Raw genomic sequence first — 18,504 nt, forward strand, 5'->3', positions numbered from 1 at the left:
AACTTTATTTAAGCATCTAGCAACACCTAAGAGGAAAAAATTATCAAAGCAAGTCTTTATCTCCATATCTCAGACAAAATTTTTAAATCAAGTACCTCACAAAAGATACTTGATATCTTTATGCTGCAAGGAAAGATTGAAATAATTATTTTTAAGGCTTTGTGTAATTCAATATCTTTTGCCTTGGAAGACGGATGATGAAGCAAGAGAAATATCTGATAAAGTAGTTGCATCTGAGATGATTCATGCTTTTTTATTTATAGAAATATTACTTAAAAATTTACAGAAACTTATTACTTAACTTTTTTTTTTCTTTTTTTCTTGGAGTAAAAAGTGCTCTTAGACCACTTACCTATTTTTGTCATTCTGTGGTGATCACAGATGTTCAGTATCTTACAACCCAGTAAGAGATGAAGCCTGCGCTAAAACTGCAATTTAAACAACCTTTTGTAAAGACAAAGAAAGCATTTATACTTAAAAAAGAGTGCACCAAGGTAGGATGATGACTCTGTAGCAACAGGCTAAAGCAAACACAGCACTGTTTTATATCCTTCTCCAACAGATGAAGTTTAACCCAGAGCTGGGATGACAGCAAATCTGATGACCATTTGGCCTTCACTCTGAGTGTAAACATGCTCTTGTAAATCAATTTGCAGTGGATATGTATGCATGTAAAAGACCTCTGAACTCCACACAGCTTAGTGAACAAAGCCAAATGTGTGTGGAAACAGAGGAAGACAGAGACAGAGGGTCCATCGAACTGCAGACCAGCACTGCAGTACAGAACTTAGCGCTTCATGGCAGCACATTTGCTGGCAGACAAGCACAGAGTGGCTCTGCAAACAAGGCCCCTTGGTACTTTCACAGTGCACAGCATTGGCAGCCACTTCAGAGCCCTCAGTCCTCCAGTTTTCACTTCAGTTAGCACAGAGATACACATAAATGACAAGATATTCACCAATGTGTCTAGCCTTTCTCCTAAAGACGGAGTGTATCAATAATCCCTTTTGAGTCAGAATAATTACTTCACATCTTATTCTGCTTCTGCTACTGTAAATGCAATGTGTTTTCAGTGTAGAAAACCACAAAGGATACACTGTCATGTTTGTTTTGGGTTGCAAAATTTTCATCGTAACAAGTCTCAGTATTCTTAAAGAATTCTTTGGCATCTTCAACACAAACCTGGGGGTGGAACTTCCCAATCCCTGAAGGGATTAGGATATTAATGCAAGAATCCCACCTAGTGAATAGTGACTGCAGAGAAATGGTCCTCTACTGAAGCTGAAAACAGACTGAGCTGAACTAACCCTGAAAGATTTCACACCATTAAAGATAAGTGTCCTTTGAAATTCATTCTCACCAAAGATCACAAAGTTCTACAAGAAGATTTTATTTGATGTATAGCACAACAGAAAATCAGCCTTTACATTTCCCCAGGCCCAGCTGACTTTCCTGTAACCAAAGGCTGGATCACAATGAACAAAAGAGATTATAGTTAAAATGCAGAAGAACCTTTTCTCATTGAAAGCCTCATTGAACCAAAGCGTTTGTGAGCAAATTCCTTCCCTAATACAAGAGCTTTTCTAGATTTTGAGATTCAATAGCTGATAACATATGAAGAACAAAATATTTAGACTATCAGAATACTGTCTTGGCTGCCCATTGTCTTGCATTATTTTTCCTGTGAATTCATAATCTTTAAGACATCTGTTAACTCAAGCTGGCAAAGAAAGGGATCTCAAGGAGGAGGAAAGCAAATGAATCATTTATCATCTGCCTTCTCTCCTCTGACTGATTCTCTGCTGATTTCAAATGATACAGCAACAGCTTCTTTATAAAAGGCATCACTGTTATCTTCCAATTTTGCCTATGTTAAGTTTTTTTCTTCTACCCATGCGACCTGCCCTTATTTCCAGGGCTGGATTTACCTCTTAGTTACCCTGCACATATTCATATTTCTCATCACTTTATTCTTTGCTTTATATGTATGCATCCTCTGTTTTAAATGACTACTGTGCTATGAAAGTGAGAAATAAAGGACTGATAGCACGATCACCCAAGTAAACTTTTGAAGACAGGCAACTGAAAATTAAACTGTTTCAGTTCTGTCCAGCATGGAGCTGTGTGGTGTTAAAAGAAATACACATAAAATGCTAAAAGCTTCTGTGTTAGAAGTTAAAGGATGCAATGCATTCCTGAGGCCAGCCCAGGACAGCCACCTGAGCCATCTGTGCTTCAGACCCTCCTCTAATAGGAGAGCACTGGCAAGAGAGGGAGACACTGCAGCAGTGCCCAACACTGCTTGGGCCTCCGAGTCCTCTGGCATGGGCTAATGGACTCTATGAATAAGATTTACTCCTGGTAACCTTTTCATCTGTGCTGCCCCACCATCCACAACATATTCCCCTCAGCCTTTGCTGCTATCCTCTTATCCTGTCCATTTTTTTCCAGGCACAATGACATTTTCAGTAAACACAGAATAGTAAGTTTACATTTCAAGATACTAGCCTGGGACACAGTGTGGCTTCAATCTGCAATAACTTACAACTTGTGCCCTGAGCATTCAAGACTACAAGCTCCTGTCTGTACAGTATATTACTATTTGGCCAGCAGCCAGAAAAGTAGGAAAGTAGTGATTTTGATGGACTAGGACTGGACCAGGATCTCTGCTTAATGAAATATAGCTAACATTTTTCTTAATTTTTGTTGTTGCTTCTTTCTGATTAGGTTTCCTTACTGTGTGGGTGATCAAACACTGACACAGGTTGCTCAGAGAGTTTGTGGAGTCTCTGTCCTTGGAGATATTTAAAACCTAACTCAACATGATCCTGGGCAACAGGCTCCAGCTGTCCCTGCTTGAGCAGAGGGCTAGCCCAGACCTTTTCCAGAGGTGCCTTCCAACCTGAGCTATGCTGTCACCCTATTTTAAGGCTACTCTTTAAAATCCTTACGCCCCATGACTCTGTATTGTTTCTCTGTCATTAATCTTCCTTGTCTACAGCTTGATTGCTGAAATCCAACCAAGCCTCCCAACCTTCTTGAAGGCATTCTCCTTCCTCTGAGTCAGTCTTTGACAGGTAAAGATACCAAGAGCAGAGTTTATTACTGCAACCAGGTGTGAGCCATCAGAAAACCCACAGAAATCCAATTTCATATATTTGATGCCTTTCCTTGTTTACAAACCACGTGTTAGTGCAACCCATCCTTCAGCTTGCCAAGCTGAACCAAACTCCCTTACTCCAATCTTATCTGCAGCAAATGTCACTTGGGATAAGAAAGCGAGTACTAGAACTGTAACTATGAGGATTGGCATTTCACTAGGGAGCTGCAGACAGCCTTTCTTTAGCACTTTTCATTTGTCTCTTTCTTCTTAACTGGTAAGACTTCCACTAAGGTAGCTGAAATACAAGGTGAAATGAATCCATCATTTTAATAAAAATACTCCAGAACAAATGTTTTTTTTCTCATCAAAGAGAAATCAGGAAGATAAACTTCCTCATTTTTGCTCTTCATTTTATTTTGACAAAGATGACATAAGGTGAGTGAAAGAAAAAATTGTTTCATCTGCCTAGAAATATGTGAAACTTCTATGTACACCTCCATGTTATTTCATCTTTGTACAAAGAACATGACACCCAAAGGCATCCAATAATTCTTTCATGAACAGCAGAATTAGTGAAGCTTGGAGAACCATGGATTTGCACCCTGTCAGGACTCATGCCCATACAGGGCACCAATTTATTATCTTACTGTAAAACTTTCACACCTTCTCTCTGAATTCCCACAGGCAGCTCCTCGCAACACTGACTCCTTTTCGCTTCTTCCTTCTGCACAGATGGCTGACTCCTTCCTGTCCCTTGCACAACCACCTAATGCTTACTGTCCCTCACAGCACATACTAACTCTTCCTTGTCCCTTGCACAACCACCTGACCCTTCCTCCTCACAGCACAGCTTCCAACTCTCCTCTCCAGCAGCTAACCCACTCTTTTATAACACCCATCCTTACCGGACATAGCTGTGACCTACTAAGGGCAGGGCTGTTCCTACTCTTTGGTAATCAGTACAGCTGCAACTCCTCAGGGGTGAGATTGCCTTCAGCACTATCTGTATTCTCCTACCATCCATCCTCCCACAGCAGCCAATGCCTTCTAATCACCTCAGCCTGCTCCCACCACATCTTGCCCCAGCTTCCACTTGTATCCCAGGGCTGCACAGCTGGGAAAGTGGCAGTAGATGCTGGGACTGCTTCAGAGCAGCACAGGTACTGACTGACTGGCCAGCACACCTGTGTGGCTCGGCCTCTGCCCGTTGCCTCTCAGAACTGGGCTTTTCATTCAGTTAGAAGCACTAATTCCCTTACTCCACTTTCAATTTAGAAGAATTATTGAAGAACACTTTCAATTTAGAAGAACTTTCAATTTAGAAGAACTATTCAATTTAGAATAACTATGGATAGAAGAACTATCCATAATTATTATGGAATAATTATGTTCCTATACTCTTTTGCCAACTGTAGCTGGTGTCATGCAGAGGGTTCAAAAAAATCAAGGGGAATAGGGCGAATAAACAGATGCTCTTAAAAAAGTATTTGTTCCATTAGGAAATTAGAATAAAATTCCTAGTAGAAAAGACCTCCAGATTGTCACAGGACAACAGTGTCTTTGCTGTTATGATTTCAAGGACTCTTCTCTCATAAGCAAATCACTATTTGTATTCAGAAAACAACATCAGAGCCTTCATATCGTGAAATGAGCTTTATAATAAGTTTCCTACAGGACCCTAACAATTAAGTTTTCCTGAAGATATACACCATTTATGAAGAATCTCTTAATGACCAATTTGTCTTTTCCTCTTCAAAGACATGGTTAAATTTTATTTCAAAAGCAGTTCTGTCTCCCACACTACATTTTTGGATTTGAAAAACAAGAAGAGTAAGGAAGCAAATAAAATCCTCATAGTTTTCTATATTGTATACTAATCAGTTGTCTGCTTATTGAAAACAACACCCTTTGGTGTAGTAGTAGTTTCTTGGTGTTAGGTCCAGTGTTTACACTGAAAAGCTGAAAATCTAATAAGACCTTTAATACTCTACATAATGACATAGCTACTAAAGATCTGTCTCCTTTACACTGCAGACTGCCAGAAAGTGGTCCAGTTCCACAATAAATATTTTTTAGTCCCAAAGATATGTAGCTTGCATTATGTTTCCAAACATTAACTTCCACTAACCACTTGAGCAGTGTGGCACTGTTGCATCAAGCACTGAATTTCACAACACAAATGGTGGGAAAGCCCCAAAACACAGCAAAGGCATAGTTCAAACAAACTCTTGTTCTGGATTTTAACCACTCTGCCTGCTTCTGGAAATGGCCAGTTCACACTTGTTTACCCAGTTTTTGGCACAGGACTTCCTACAACCTGACTGCAGAGCACGTGCTGGTTGGGTTTGCAGTCTTCAGAATAAAAGCTTGTCTGCCCTTTAATTTCCATAATTCTCAAAATAGCAAACAATGAACAAACTAAATATTCTGTCTCCTTTTCAAGAGATCTATTGCCAACCACCTTTCTAGTGAAGTTTACTTACTCTGTACTTTCAGCTTTTTGCTACTTTTCATGGATTTTAAATTAGACACTGAAAGGCTTCTGTACAGAAATAACCCTGTCTTAATACACTGTACCAAATGCCAACTCCTAAGCTGTACTGAACTCCATGTCACAAGCCTCTGCTGCTTTGCTTGCTGCAAGTCCCTCATCCAGTAGCTAACCCAGATTTCCCCACTCCATGATACATCTGGGCATGTCTTACTTGCATGACTCTTCACCTCAATCCCCTTTGGTTCTGTCTCTAGGGCCACAACCATTTCCACTTCTGCCAACGCACTGTGAGTAGGGATGACTTCATGTCGGTTCAGATCTGTGCAAGGATGAAACTTCCTGCCAAATTAACAAACTCCTGGAATCCAGCTCCACAGCTCTGCTAATTCTATCCAAGGATGCAATGGCACGCAAGTTCCCCTTCTGACTCTGCCACCAAAACTTTCCTTAATCTTTGTTTTTTCTCCCTCCTCAGCAGCATTACACAAACTACTTCTCCCCCCACGTCAAAGCACTTGATCACCACCCAAAACTTGCACCAGAACTCTGCCTAAGATTCCTTAGCACCATGTTAGCCTAAGTGCTGGAGCTCTTCAGGTTGAACCAAGCAATTCCTTCCAGTTTACTGTCCTTTCATTTTTTGCTCTGTTTTCCTAAGAAAGGAGATTTCCACACTTTCCAGATGCCAGGCAAGGCAAGGCAGGCTGGTTTCATACCTTACCAACTCAGTTGCCTTTTTAATGGCCTCTGTACATCCTTCACTACTTTCTCCTTCTGAATCATACAGTCTACTACAAAACTATTGTCAGCTCTTATACTGATGCTTTTGATCAATAATATTACTTTTATTTGTGAAAGTGCACAAAACATTCTTGGTGCATTTGAAAGCACGTTATCAGGTTTACTATTTTTCTGGCATTACTCATTTCCAGCTTTTTAGTGTTTTTTTCATACACCACATAGGAAAATACCAATTTGCATAGATATAAAAATGTATGTGGAGGACTACTGAAGCTGACAGGGCTGTAGAGTATGCATTAAGAGAAATTCCTTCACATTAAAATAATTATGGAGTAACAAAACCACAACTGTCTAGGTTTCAAGTGTGTAAGTTCTCGACAACGTTTTTCATTCTGCTGAGATAAACACTATTTTTTCCTAAAAATAACTTTTGAGTTCCTCTTGTCTTCTCCATTACTCCTGCTACATGAATGAGAAGTTACTTCCTCAAACTTAAAAGCTGTGAATAAATAGGCCTCTGGCTCAAGTCAGCTGTGTCAGCAACGAAATCCATCTCCAAAACAGTTCTGTGATTAAAAGTCATATGAAAATTCAGTATGGAACTGCAATGATGGTTTTTCTGGACAATGACCACTGCTTGTACCCTTCCAACACAAGAGAAACATGAAGAGCAATATTCACAATAGAAACTAACAAGAGAGCAATTTTCTTTAGCAGTTGATTTAATTGAATGACAGTGAACCAGCTTTCAAAAAGTTTGACAAACCATCACTCTCTTATAGGACTTTTGGAAGTCCTGCAACCAAATAAAAGGCAATACTACTGATCCTTCTGCTCCTGCAGGTCCTGCAACACTCCTTGCCACCCTGTCAGATCAAGTGCTTGTGAAGCAGTAAGAGGAGGCAGGCAAGGAACAGACCTGCTATTAAAAACAAGCTTTTCTCTTGCTAGTTTAATGCTAACCTTGATCATTCTCCTCATCTGGCCCACAATGAAGCCAAATATTTGTACCAGAACATGGGAAGAACAAAAAAAGGAAAAATGGCTCTTTTTTGGGGGGCAAAGCAAACTTAACATCTTCAAGAAACTACAGCCTCAGGCTAATATTTACATTTGTTACTTCTGTTTTCCACTACTCTATTTGCTCGATAACTGCCATGCATGTGACTGAATCTTTTGGTTTTCTAAAGGTCACTGGATCTTTTTTATTAAATAATTTCCTGGAGACTTCCTGACCTCTTATGAATTCCCAGAAGTGACTGTGACCCTTATAATTTAGGATAACACTGTGCTGAGTCAGTAGTCTAACAGAGAATTCCTAGGTCTAAAAAACACCAAGTCTTATGACTGCAGTTGCAAAATGAAGCAAAAATAGCTGACACTGCATCTTGCAGCTTTTGCAGAGCTAGATACCAGACTCCATAGATAAGTGACATCTGGAATCTAACAGGAGTCTAACAGAAGCCAGCACAAAGTAAATCTGCTACTAAATGTATAGTAACAAAACATGTTAGTACAGGACAGGACAACCAGCTTGAAAATACAAAGTAAATGCCTGAAATCCTTAAAGAGGATTAACAATGGCATCAGGCTTGGACACATCATTAATAAAAATATTATCATTCTGTGATGAAAAAAGATATCAACAAATTGTGGTTTAAGTAACAGTATTATGATGAACAGAGCTCATGGAAAGTCAAAATAGTGTGGTATTAATCTGAGAACTGCCATAGTAGTGTATTTTCAGCGCTAGGCTAAGCACTCTTTGGGTAGAGAGCTGGTAAAATCTGGTGCCTAGACAAAACAATATCAGAAACAGATTCTGAAGCAGCCAAGTATTTCTTGGGGGAAAGCAGATATATCCTGGGCTGTCACAGTGGTGCCAGTGCTCTCTGGAAGTCTGTGGAACAGAGTGGCAGATTCACAAATACGCAGCCACAGAAGATCCTGCAGTAAGAGATGAAGTCATGAGGGCCTTCACCAGAGCAATGCAGCTCAGACAGAGGACCATGCCAGTGGCATAACACCCCTGCTGACTTCAACAATCATTCCCAGCTAATTTGGGCATCTGAAGGGAGCTGCTTCTCACCACGAGGAACTCTGCCCAGCCTCCACTTCTGTTTCTAAATAAAGTCGGCGCCGAAGTTAGGAAAGAGCGGCTCTTGCTGTGTGACAGATAATAATAACAGCAATAATCTTTCATATCTCAGTCCTGTGCTTGGGGCCAAGAATCAGCCATCAGCCACTTGTCAGCACTTCCACATTTCACTCTCTTGTCAAGCACAACCACCCTACCATTGAGCTTGGAAACTAACCATCATCAGCAACATGCTTTGAATTTTTATAGAGGATGATTCTACAAATTAACTGCAAGAAAGGAAGAGGCACAAACATGTATTTATAATTGAAAGGGGAATGCAAAAAGATATAGAATAGGAGCTAATGCAAATGACTGGTGCATCTTAGCTGTGAAATAACATTAGAAAACAGTGGCATAACCATAAAAAGACAGGCTTAGTGGTACTATACATCACAACACATGACTAATAACAGCACAAGGTCCCATGCTGTATGCACCTTGATAATGGTACGGTAGACAGCAAAGAAGAAAATTCTGAAGTAAGATAAAACATGTATGAAGTACTCGATGAATAAAATTTGGGAAACTTCAAACCAGCAGAAACTAGAAATATACCTTTGCAGGCAAACTCTCTTGTTATTCCAGTTACTGCACCTGTAATACAGGAATTTGAGAGCTGAACACCTAAATAGCTAAAAATGCCATCTTAGGATAATCCAGGTCATGCATTGTTTAGCACTGTCTGATACCTATAAGTGTTTTTCAAATCTATTTACAGCAATGCAAATTTCCCTAATTTCAGGGGCTTTTAACCCAATGAATCAAAGCATTTCACATAGTGTTTGAAAAATAATTAAAATGAATGCAGTAACAAGTTTTTTCCAGGCATGGTGCTTTATCAGAAGACTGGTTTTAAAGCATGTATCAATTCCTGAAATCAAAATGTTTCATAGACTCTATCATATATCATAAAAGAGCCTGAACAATGTGCCTTATGGGCATTGCTTTTGTGCAGTTTATCGCCACTTGCAGAGAAAAGCAAAGCTTTGCTTAAAGCCCTCTAGAGATTGCATGTATGCACATAGGAAAGGGAGCAGGGCAAAAGCAGAGGTGAAAAATGCCTCTGCACAATGCATTCAGAGTTAAAGCCCCTCCCCAGACACACACTGCTGCCCAAACCCCCACAAGAAGCTGACTCAGAGGTTCCTAGGACAGCGTACCTCTGAGCAGAACTCTGCTCAGCTCTCCTAAACCACTCAAACAGCGATGCTCCTTCCTACCAGCAGCCACAGTTCCTTTTTGCTATGTACATTCTAGCCACTTTCTGCAGAAGTTCCAGCCTGGGTTTAAGAGCACCAAGAAGAGGAAGGTCTTGAACAATAATTGTAGTTTCCTGCTAGTCCAAGTAGACAAAAATCAACAGGTTTCCTGCACTGAAGTGACTCAACAGCAGCAGAATAAGTCACTTGATGCCAATGCAGACAGCACAAGTATGGAGCTTTTTTAAAAAAAGTACAAAGGCATATGTTTGCACTAAACTTTCACCTACATCCAAACATCTTTTTTACGGGAGGGCTTAATGGGTTAAAAAAGAAATTCTAATATCAATCATTTATCCAAATTATTTAGGCCTTCAATTCAAGTTGCATGACACTGCAATTTGAAGGAGACCCAAGGAAGCTGCTGACAGGCCCTGCTCTCACCTCCAACCCCAGAAATCATTCGATGGATTTTATGGTTGTCCAGGAGCCAGAAACCTTCAACTACCTCAGGATGCTGATTAGTGCTGTAACTTACACAGCACAGCTTACTCTTATCTACAGGCCATGGGGGAAGGATGTAAACAGCTGCACAGCCCCAGCTCCAGCCCACAGAAAGGCTAACACCAGCTCCCTGTCTCCTCAAAATCAACACAGCACCATGCCAGCTACCACCCCATCAAGCAAAGGTAAAGGAACTCCCAACTTAAGATCTGCCTGTCAGTGTGCTTGCACATTTACAGGGGCATATTTAACTTAGCAGCTACAAATTCATCAAGATAACTGAAGGAACAACAAAAAAAGTGTTACTGACCCAGTTTAAACACCTGCAAAGTTTCAGAGCTCGTGGGAAATATATTTACATGCACAGTCAAAATATATTCTCTTGGCCCCAAAGTTCAGTCCTGACAGAGTTGTGTTCTATATTCCACAACAGTATCCCTGCATTTTTCCTCTGCTTACATTGTCTCTACCACAGAATAAGAAGTCCAGCTCTCTCCTACCACAGCTGCCAGATGTGTCTTGGCGCTGGGAAATATACAGAGATCCCAAAGTCTTGCTCCAAGGCTCAGCATCTGGTGAACCACCCTGCTCATCTTCTGTTATTCCTTAATTAGAGGTGAGAAGGGACAGGGCAGAAAGGCTGATCTGCCTCTTTCCAAATCAAGTTAGCCATGTTTTTCTCAAAAATCCCACACCACCCAGATGAAAGGCTAAAGGAGAGAGACACAGCTCAGTCTAGAGGGGAAAGGTCAGGGACAGACCTCAAGGGCAGCAAGGCCTTGCTGGGTGCCAAGTGACTTATCCAGCAGCACTGAGAGGGACAGAGCTGCTGGCTACAGGGAGACATTTGTCTGCAGAACCTCATGGAAAAATCAACAGCCACTTTTGTGGTGGGCAAAGGCAGTTTTGAGACAAGAGGAGGTTTCACTGCTGTTGTTACTTCAACAGCTAGCATATTTTATTGGTTTTTGCATTTTTTAAAGGAGATTTCAGTATAAATTTGAATAGAAAACCATTTTGCACCCGAGTTTGACAACACATTTGCTTTTGACTAGCACCTTGTGGACAGTTATCACATATTGTGATAAAAGTGAACTTGCAAATGGCTCATACAAATGATAAATTATATACCTGACAGTTTTACATTTCAGGCATGTAAAATGTATTACAAAGCTTTTAGAAGTGAAAAAAATCCTTTAACTGATTAGACAAAAGTTTTTCAGTGTTCATGAAAAAGAAGCTGCCACTCTCTAAACTGTTCCTCAACAGCATTTTTGCTGCATTTTGGAGTATGTGCATAAACATAAATTACTTGTGAAAATACTTTATTCTCCTTATTCTTTCAACACTCCCTGTAGCCCTGTTCCACCATTTCTCTTGTTCCTTCTCACTCTCTTCCTAAAAATTCACTTGCCTGTCCTTTTTCACTGACACAAATATAATTCTGTGTCTAGCTTAAATAAAAAGAACCAACAAACTAAATGATGCCCGCATCTGTTTCCATAACTGCCTCCCTCTGTTTCATCTGGAAGCTGCTGAGAATGCTCAGCAGTGACTGCTCTCCCACATCTCTTTAGGCTCCATATGAAAAGGTCATCTTCTGCCTCTTTTCTGTCCTGTCCAGCACCCAACAGGAAAAAACTTAAATTCTAAACCATTGGCCCAATTTTCTCCATACCAACCTCCCAGTTTCCAAATGCAGATCCAGATCTAAATATTTTATTAAAACAAGTGTGCTCTGTCTGCAAGAAACCTGAAAGCAGCCTGCTAACAATTGCCCAAATATGGCACCATTTCTTGCATTACTCTTTTTTTTTTTTTTTAGTTATCTGTTACCTTGTTTAATACATGACAGATACACACACAGATGTATATAAAGTCAGCTCCTTGATGCAAAGACTGTGTTTTTGTTTAGTGTTTCCCAGCATGGTCCATAAATGGGATTCCTAGAGTAAATATATGACAGACCAGAGAGCCACTGAGGCAAACAGATGCCCAGAGGATAGAATTAACCTGGGATTTCACTTCAAACCCAGAGTGACTTCTTGTTTCTATAGGCTGTTCCTGCACATGATACTAGCATGCCACACCAGTGGATGGCTCCAATTATGCAAAATTGAAGAAACCAAGTCAGGGCTCAGCATTCATGCATTTGAAGACTACAAGAAAGGAGTAATTGAAAAGAAAGGGTAAGCAATTAGGATTTAAAAAAAGATGGGCGGCACTGCACAGTAAATGACAAGAAAATAAATTATCTCCTGGAAAAAGATACTGGAATCTGGATAGATTATGAAACCTTAACTAAATATCAGGGTAGCAAATGACCATAACACAGGAAAAGAAATTTAGATTTTATGTATCTCAAGCCATTATTTAAATTGAACTCATAAACAAGATGTGCTTGAAAAGAATGAATGAGCACCTATTTCACTCCTGCCAAGAAGACAGCACTGAGCTGTTTCTTCCAGGCACAGAAAAAAAATCATGTCAATGTGACAATCACACATCCAGCACAGACTGGTGTCTTTTCCTGCCTCTCTGAACTGAAAGCACTGACTTCCAGGGCAGTGTAGCTTACCTAAATACTGGGATAATTTTCATCCTTATTTTCAAAAACCAGTACTTTTAAAGGAAATGTGCATCATCTGAGACACTACATATGCATATGCAGATATGGTATTTAAACTCAAAGAATAAATATTTTGCACATTCAAGTTTCCTGTGCCATTAATTTTTTATGTCTCATTTTGGGTTGGTGTCATATGTTGCATGAATATTTTAACCTTAATAGGCTGAGCAGTATGTTCTTGTGCACATTTGTGTAAACTGTATACCAAATATACACCAATTAGCTGATCTTAAAAATGAAAGGGATTTTTTCCCTGCTAGCAATGCTTTCTCTGAAGCTGGCAGTATTTGCAAGGGAACACCAAAGCCTGTCTGTGGAGAGTGCCTGAATGTGTAAACAGCAGAAGAATAATCCAACAAAAGAAAGATCAATGCCTTCAAATTTACTCTGTTAGAAAGGAAAACCAAGGCTGAGCATACTGAGGGTCAGACACCATCAAGCATGATGAAGGCAACCACTTGCACTTTTTGGTAAAAAAATATTTTATGAAAAAGATTTTGAAGTTTGCCTTTCTGTTGAAAAATATTACCAGAATCATAGCTTACATAGATTATTTAATATAAGATTGAGTCAACACACTCATATGCTGAGAAGCCAACAGCCTGTGTTTCTAATAAATGGGGTGCCTTGTTATATCCAAATAGCAAAAAATCTATCAAACAAAATGATGGAGTATTTTTCTCGCAAAATACTTTTCCCATTTCTATAATTTACAAAAATGGACTTACATCTCAGTTTTGCATATAAGAGACTTGTTATTTATTCCTAAATTAAATCTATTATATCATCAAACCTATTTACACAAAACTTCCCTTTTAGCATTGCATGCAAATGCTCTCTGTTATTTAAATGTAGGCTGGAAGGTAAATTAAATAATTCTCAAGAGAACTAGAAAAAACTTTCCTTGCTCTCAGTATTTGGCTTTGATTAAGAGCATGTAACACGTGATAAACTGTTCCAGAATTGCTGGCTCAATGCAGCCTGCAATTACAGTTTATAGAAAACAGATATATCTGACAAGGCAATATATCTTTGCCTCAAATAGGTTTACTCAGATAACAATTGTTGTTAGTTTACTTACAAAATGCAGTCGATCAGTTCCAGTTTTGCAACTTGACCTAAGCAAGTGGGCTCTTGTTCCCAAACACACAAAACAGCACAATGAATAAGACACTGAAAAACAGGATTCTCAAAAATCAGAACAAAACTAGTGTAAAATAAGTTATAGCTATTTAACACTTAAAGATTATTGTAGGCAAGTTTCCATTATGTCCCTTTATACCTGAATGAAGATCATACTGAATTTATGACAGATCTGAAACAGTTGCACAACTTTGGATCTTGTTTTAGATTTTGAAAGTTAACCTAGAAGAGATGGAATTTTACCATGTCGGAAAAGCATTTAAGGGGAAAAAAAAAAAAGATATCTTTCAGTGTTTTTCTGTTCCAAGACCTGGTTATAATTATCTTATGTTATTAAATAATTGCAACAATAGCAAAAATTTTGCTTTTTTCAAACAATCTGAAAATGTTCTGAGAGAATAAAAGGCTTTCCCATCTTGCTATTACCAAAGTGCAACAATGCCAATTCTAAATATATTTAAAAATATGGGGTTTTTCTATTTTTTTAAATGTCAGATTTATAAAAGCTTTAGAACAATAGTTCTATATGTCAACAAAAAAATCTGAAGCAGGGAAAAGTTATACTCAGAGACACACTCACAGTGAGGAAAGGATTTTCTTGACCTATGAACTATAGGAAGAAGCAAAAGAAAAATCCCTCCCAGTTTCTGGCAATGAATATGCAAGCCAAACAACATCAGACATTCCTATAGCTTCAGACAGGTGCTTCAGTGCCACAGCCTTTGTCTCTGGAAAAGGGAATAGTCAGGGCTGACACTGCAGCACCTGAAGCACCCATCAAACAGCCCAGAGCTGCTGCAGCGCTGGGAGCAGCCAGGGAAAGCACAAGGCCACCATGCTCCCCCAGCCCCATCCCTACACTCCAGCAAATGGTCCCTTCCTGAGCCTTCCAGAGGTGAAGAATGAACACATTGCAGTGCTAAATTAAAATGCTCCATTTCCTGGAGGTTAATTGCCATCACTACCATGCTGGAGCAGATCTCAACATCTTAATGAGGCAGGTATAAACCAGGTTTTGCCAATAGGCAGCCTAAGGCAGAGCAACCCAAAATACACAGAAGTTACTCATAAATCTGGATAAGTCACTGCAATAAATCAGAAAAAATAAAGCCATGGCTATCTGAAAAAGCAATACATATTAAAATACCTGACCTAGGAAGATAAGTGTGGTAATTTAGCCAACAGTTAGTGATTTAGCAGAAGTTTCATAGCATTTCCTAAACTAAATTATGTCCACCACAGCAGTGGTCACTACTGGCTTTTTCCATTAAGTCACTAATGTCTGTGGTCAACAAGAAACATTACAGGATGAGACATATTCTGGTTTTACTGCTGACAGTGAAAAGCAGAAAAAATCAAATCCTTCCATCTCCTCTTGGGCTTTGTAACAAAAACCTGAGTGATTCACTACTGGTGACGTACAGCAAGCTGTAACCCTCTCTATGTAATGGAAGTAATAATCCAGGTAGGTTACTGCTGGTGGAGTTACACCAACATTAATTTGTTCCTATGCTACACGTGTAATCCAATACCCATTACTGTTGTGGTTTAACACCAGTCAGCAAATAAATATTATGCAGCCACTTATTTCAATTTACACCGATTTTATTATTAGAACCCCTAATTTCAATACAGTACTAAGAAATAATTAGCATGAAGAAAACAGGATATAAAGTTGGATCCTAAATACCTTTTTAGTTGAGAAATTCATTATTTTCCTCTTAGTTACTTAGATGTTTCTTACAAATAACTTAGCTATTTTCCTTGAATACCACTGTTGGACACTTGTCAGTATTTCTCAAGGAAAAACTCTCTACAAGCCAGAAGCCCAAGAGGCCAAGATTCCTCTCCTCAAAATGTAAATGCTTGCTAAAGTGCTGACACTTAAATTAGGCCAACCAAGTTAAGTAGTAAAACTGCACAATATAACACCACAACAGTAGAATAGCACTTTCATCATCTTGGTAATAAAAACAATGCAGCAGCACAGAATGCCTCACTCCCACATCACTGGATCTGCTCTGAAGTTACAAGCAGCAGGATTACATTGACCAAGCAAATAAATACTACTGCCTACCACTTTCACTGCTGAGCAGTGGCTAAAGACCTCTAGATGCACCCCTGTCCTACTCACTTCCTAACAACAAAGAGAACGAAAGAAAACAAACCAACCCATGAACCAAACACAAACACCCTGTCTCCCAAACAGGAGACATGTCTTTAGGTCACATTGTGTGATCAGTAAACAGACTCAGTTAGGATTTCATAAAAATCCCAGGACAAGAACTCTAGAAGAAAATAACACCCATAGCATCTAGGGCTCCCTCTTCAGTACGATAGATATGGCAACACTTTCCACAAGGAGACTGGCCACACAGATCTTAGAAAACTCTTTTTGAACCCAGCAGCAACTGGGTTTCTCAACTCTCCACACTTAAACAAGGCTACTGTGGCACCATGCTCAAACTGATCCCAGGAAAAACAAGGGGAAGCTCTCCTGCCTTGTGCCCTGTGCATCCTTGGCTGTGGTGCCAGATCATGGCCTCCTGCATCTGCTTTTTCTGCAGCTACAGAAATGGCTGTGGAGAAGCAGCCAACATGAACAGCGCACCAAGCCCGACACGATGTACAGGAGGCCATGAGAAGTGCAACCCCCACCAACCAAGTCCAATGAAATAACATCCAAATATGAAACTGCTACTTCCAAACCTAACCCCTACCTCAGCTCACAGATCCTCATATCAGACTTTGCTTTTCTCATCTCAGTAAATATGAGGTTTTGTATTCTTCAGCTAGGGACAGAAAAATCTTTCTATCCTGAATCCTTTAAAGCTTCTAGCCAGAGGGAAGAAAAAGGAGGAGAAAGTGCTCTAAGATCCATATTTGGAGTGCTATCCCCTTGTGACTGAAACAAATCTCTGTACCTGCCACAGCTATTAGCCTTCTCCAAACAGCAGCAGAAGCAATATGGAACAAACTTGGTCCCTAGATAATTTCCTAACTACTCATATGGTTCTGTATAGCAGCCATGAAAAATAATAATTCTTAGTAATTTAATTCTGCTGTTGCTTGAAAAACTTATGACCCAAAGCAGAAATCTTGGACGTGTCTCTAGATTCAAGACAACATGGCAAGCTCAAAAGACAAAGTTTTCTGAGATTTATTTCCACTCTTTTCTTTCAGAGGATAGCAATCCTTGCAAAAGAGGTAGAGATTAGTCTGCTTCACATTTTAAAAGAAGTAATACATTTTGCAAAAAAATTATTAATTCCTTCTTCACTTGCAGCTGTAAACCTTAAATATAAGACCTCTACTGAAACTGCAGCTCAAATAAAATGCTAGCTGATAATACATAACAGGAAATGTCCATAACAGTCCCAAAAGTATAGAAGGCACACTAAAATGGAAATTACATTGCAGCAATGATTAATGACAGCAGATTATTCTGTATAAGACAGCAAGCAAGAAACTGTCAAATGAATCCTCCAGAAAAAATTACAGTGCATCTCTTGCACAGACCCAATTGTCCTCCTACAAACAAACTGGAGCATTAACATAACCTGAAGAAAAATCCAAGTTTTATAGTTCAAATTTTTTGGTTTGTTCTGATAGTTCTGAAAGCAGGGCAAGGAGCTAGGGAATGATACAGAAGATTTGGAGGCTTTCATTTTAGCCATCCCAAAACCCTACATAGGAAACTGCATTGGGAGTCAAGCCAGACATGAGGAGCACACATTCCAGTCTCAAATGAAAGACAGTGAAAGACACTTCCCAAGAAACTAATGCATTAAGTTCTACGTTTTCCACTTTTTTTAGAGCTCTCTATCCCAGATAAAGCATGAATATGTGAATGCAGACTGATATCCCTGTGCAAAACCCTCCATATATGCAAGCTGCCACTTCCTTACTTTAATAAGCTTTAGCAATCTCCTCAAACAACTTTCCTTAATTAAATGTATGGAGGAGGGATTTCCTTAAAAAGAAAGGGATGTCTGTGCAAATGAATGTTGAAGTATTAGATATGCATCCATATATGCCAGTCCAAGAGGACAAAGTTGTTTTTCTATTATTATTCCTGCCATGCCTTTTCAGTTAAATAGACTAGCTTTATTTCTAGAAACAAGGAAGGTTTACATTTTGTTCTTTGGAGGCCCTGAATTTAATCTGCATTTAATGTCCATATACTATACCTTTTTTGTTGGTTCTAATAATTGTCTCAGACAACAGTAAAGGGCTTCCATTGGAAACTTCATTTATAGGCTTCTCTGGTGGTTTGTTGGCAGTATTTTCTTTCTTCATGTCTTTCTTTATTTCCTGCAGAAGACAGGTAGAGAGGGAAAAGGAAAAAAAAGAACCAGTTTAAAAATGCTATTAGTTAATATTCTAACTCTCAAGCTCCCAAGATTTCGTAAAACTTCTATGTACATACCTCTGCCTGCTTTAATGTTACCTCAAAGACTCTTACAAAGTTGAAATGCCACAAAAAGAAAGCAATTTTCAGTGACCTTTTCCAATGGGCGCTATTGTTTTTCTTTTTCAAATAACTCCTGA

The 18,504-nt window shown here is 39.3% G+C and overlaps 1 protein-coding gene across 5 annotated transcripts in view; it reads right to left on the reverse strand.

Annotated features, from left to right (window-relative positions):
* SH3KBP1 (SH3 domain containing kinase binding protein 1) overlaps positions 1–18,504 on the reverse strand; it is a 212,830-nt gene that overhangs the window by 115,933 nt on the left and 78,393 nt on the right. For 4 of the 5 annotated variants that reach the window (XM_059839862.1, XM_059839861.1, XM_059839866.1 and 1 more), the window contains one exon: positions 18,144–18,267. In XM_059839862.1, coding sequence (XP_059695845.1) covers positions 18,144–18,267 — 124 coding nt within the window. Of the gene's footprint in view, positions 1–18,143; positions 18,268–18,412; positions 18,421–18,504 lie in introns of those variants that run through there. The other variant, XM_059839864.1, reaches the window with a different exon arrangement.

The sequence above is a fragment of the Haemorhous mexicanus genome, chromosome 2 (assembly GCF_027477595.1).
Source record: "Haemorhous mexicanus isolate bHaeMex1 chromosome 2, bHaeMex1.pri, whole genome shotgun sequence".
In the NCBI taxonomy this organism is placed as follows: Eukaryota; Metazoa; Chordata; class Aves; order Passeriformes; family Fringillidae; genus Haemorhous; species Haemorhous mexicanus.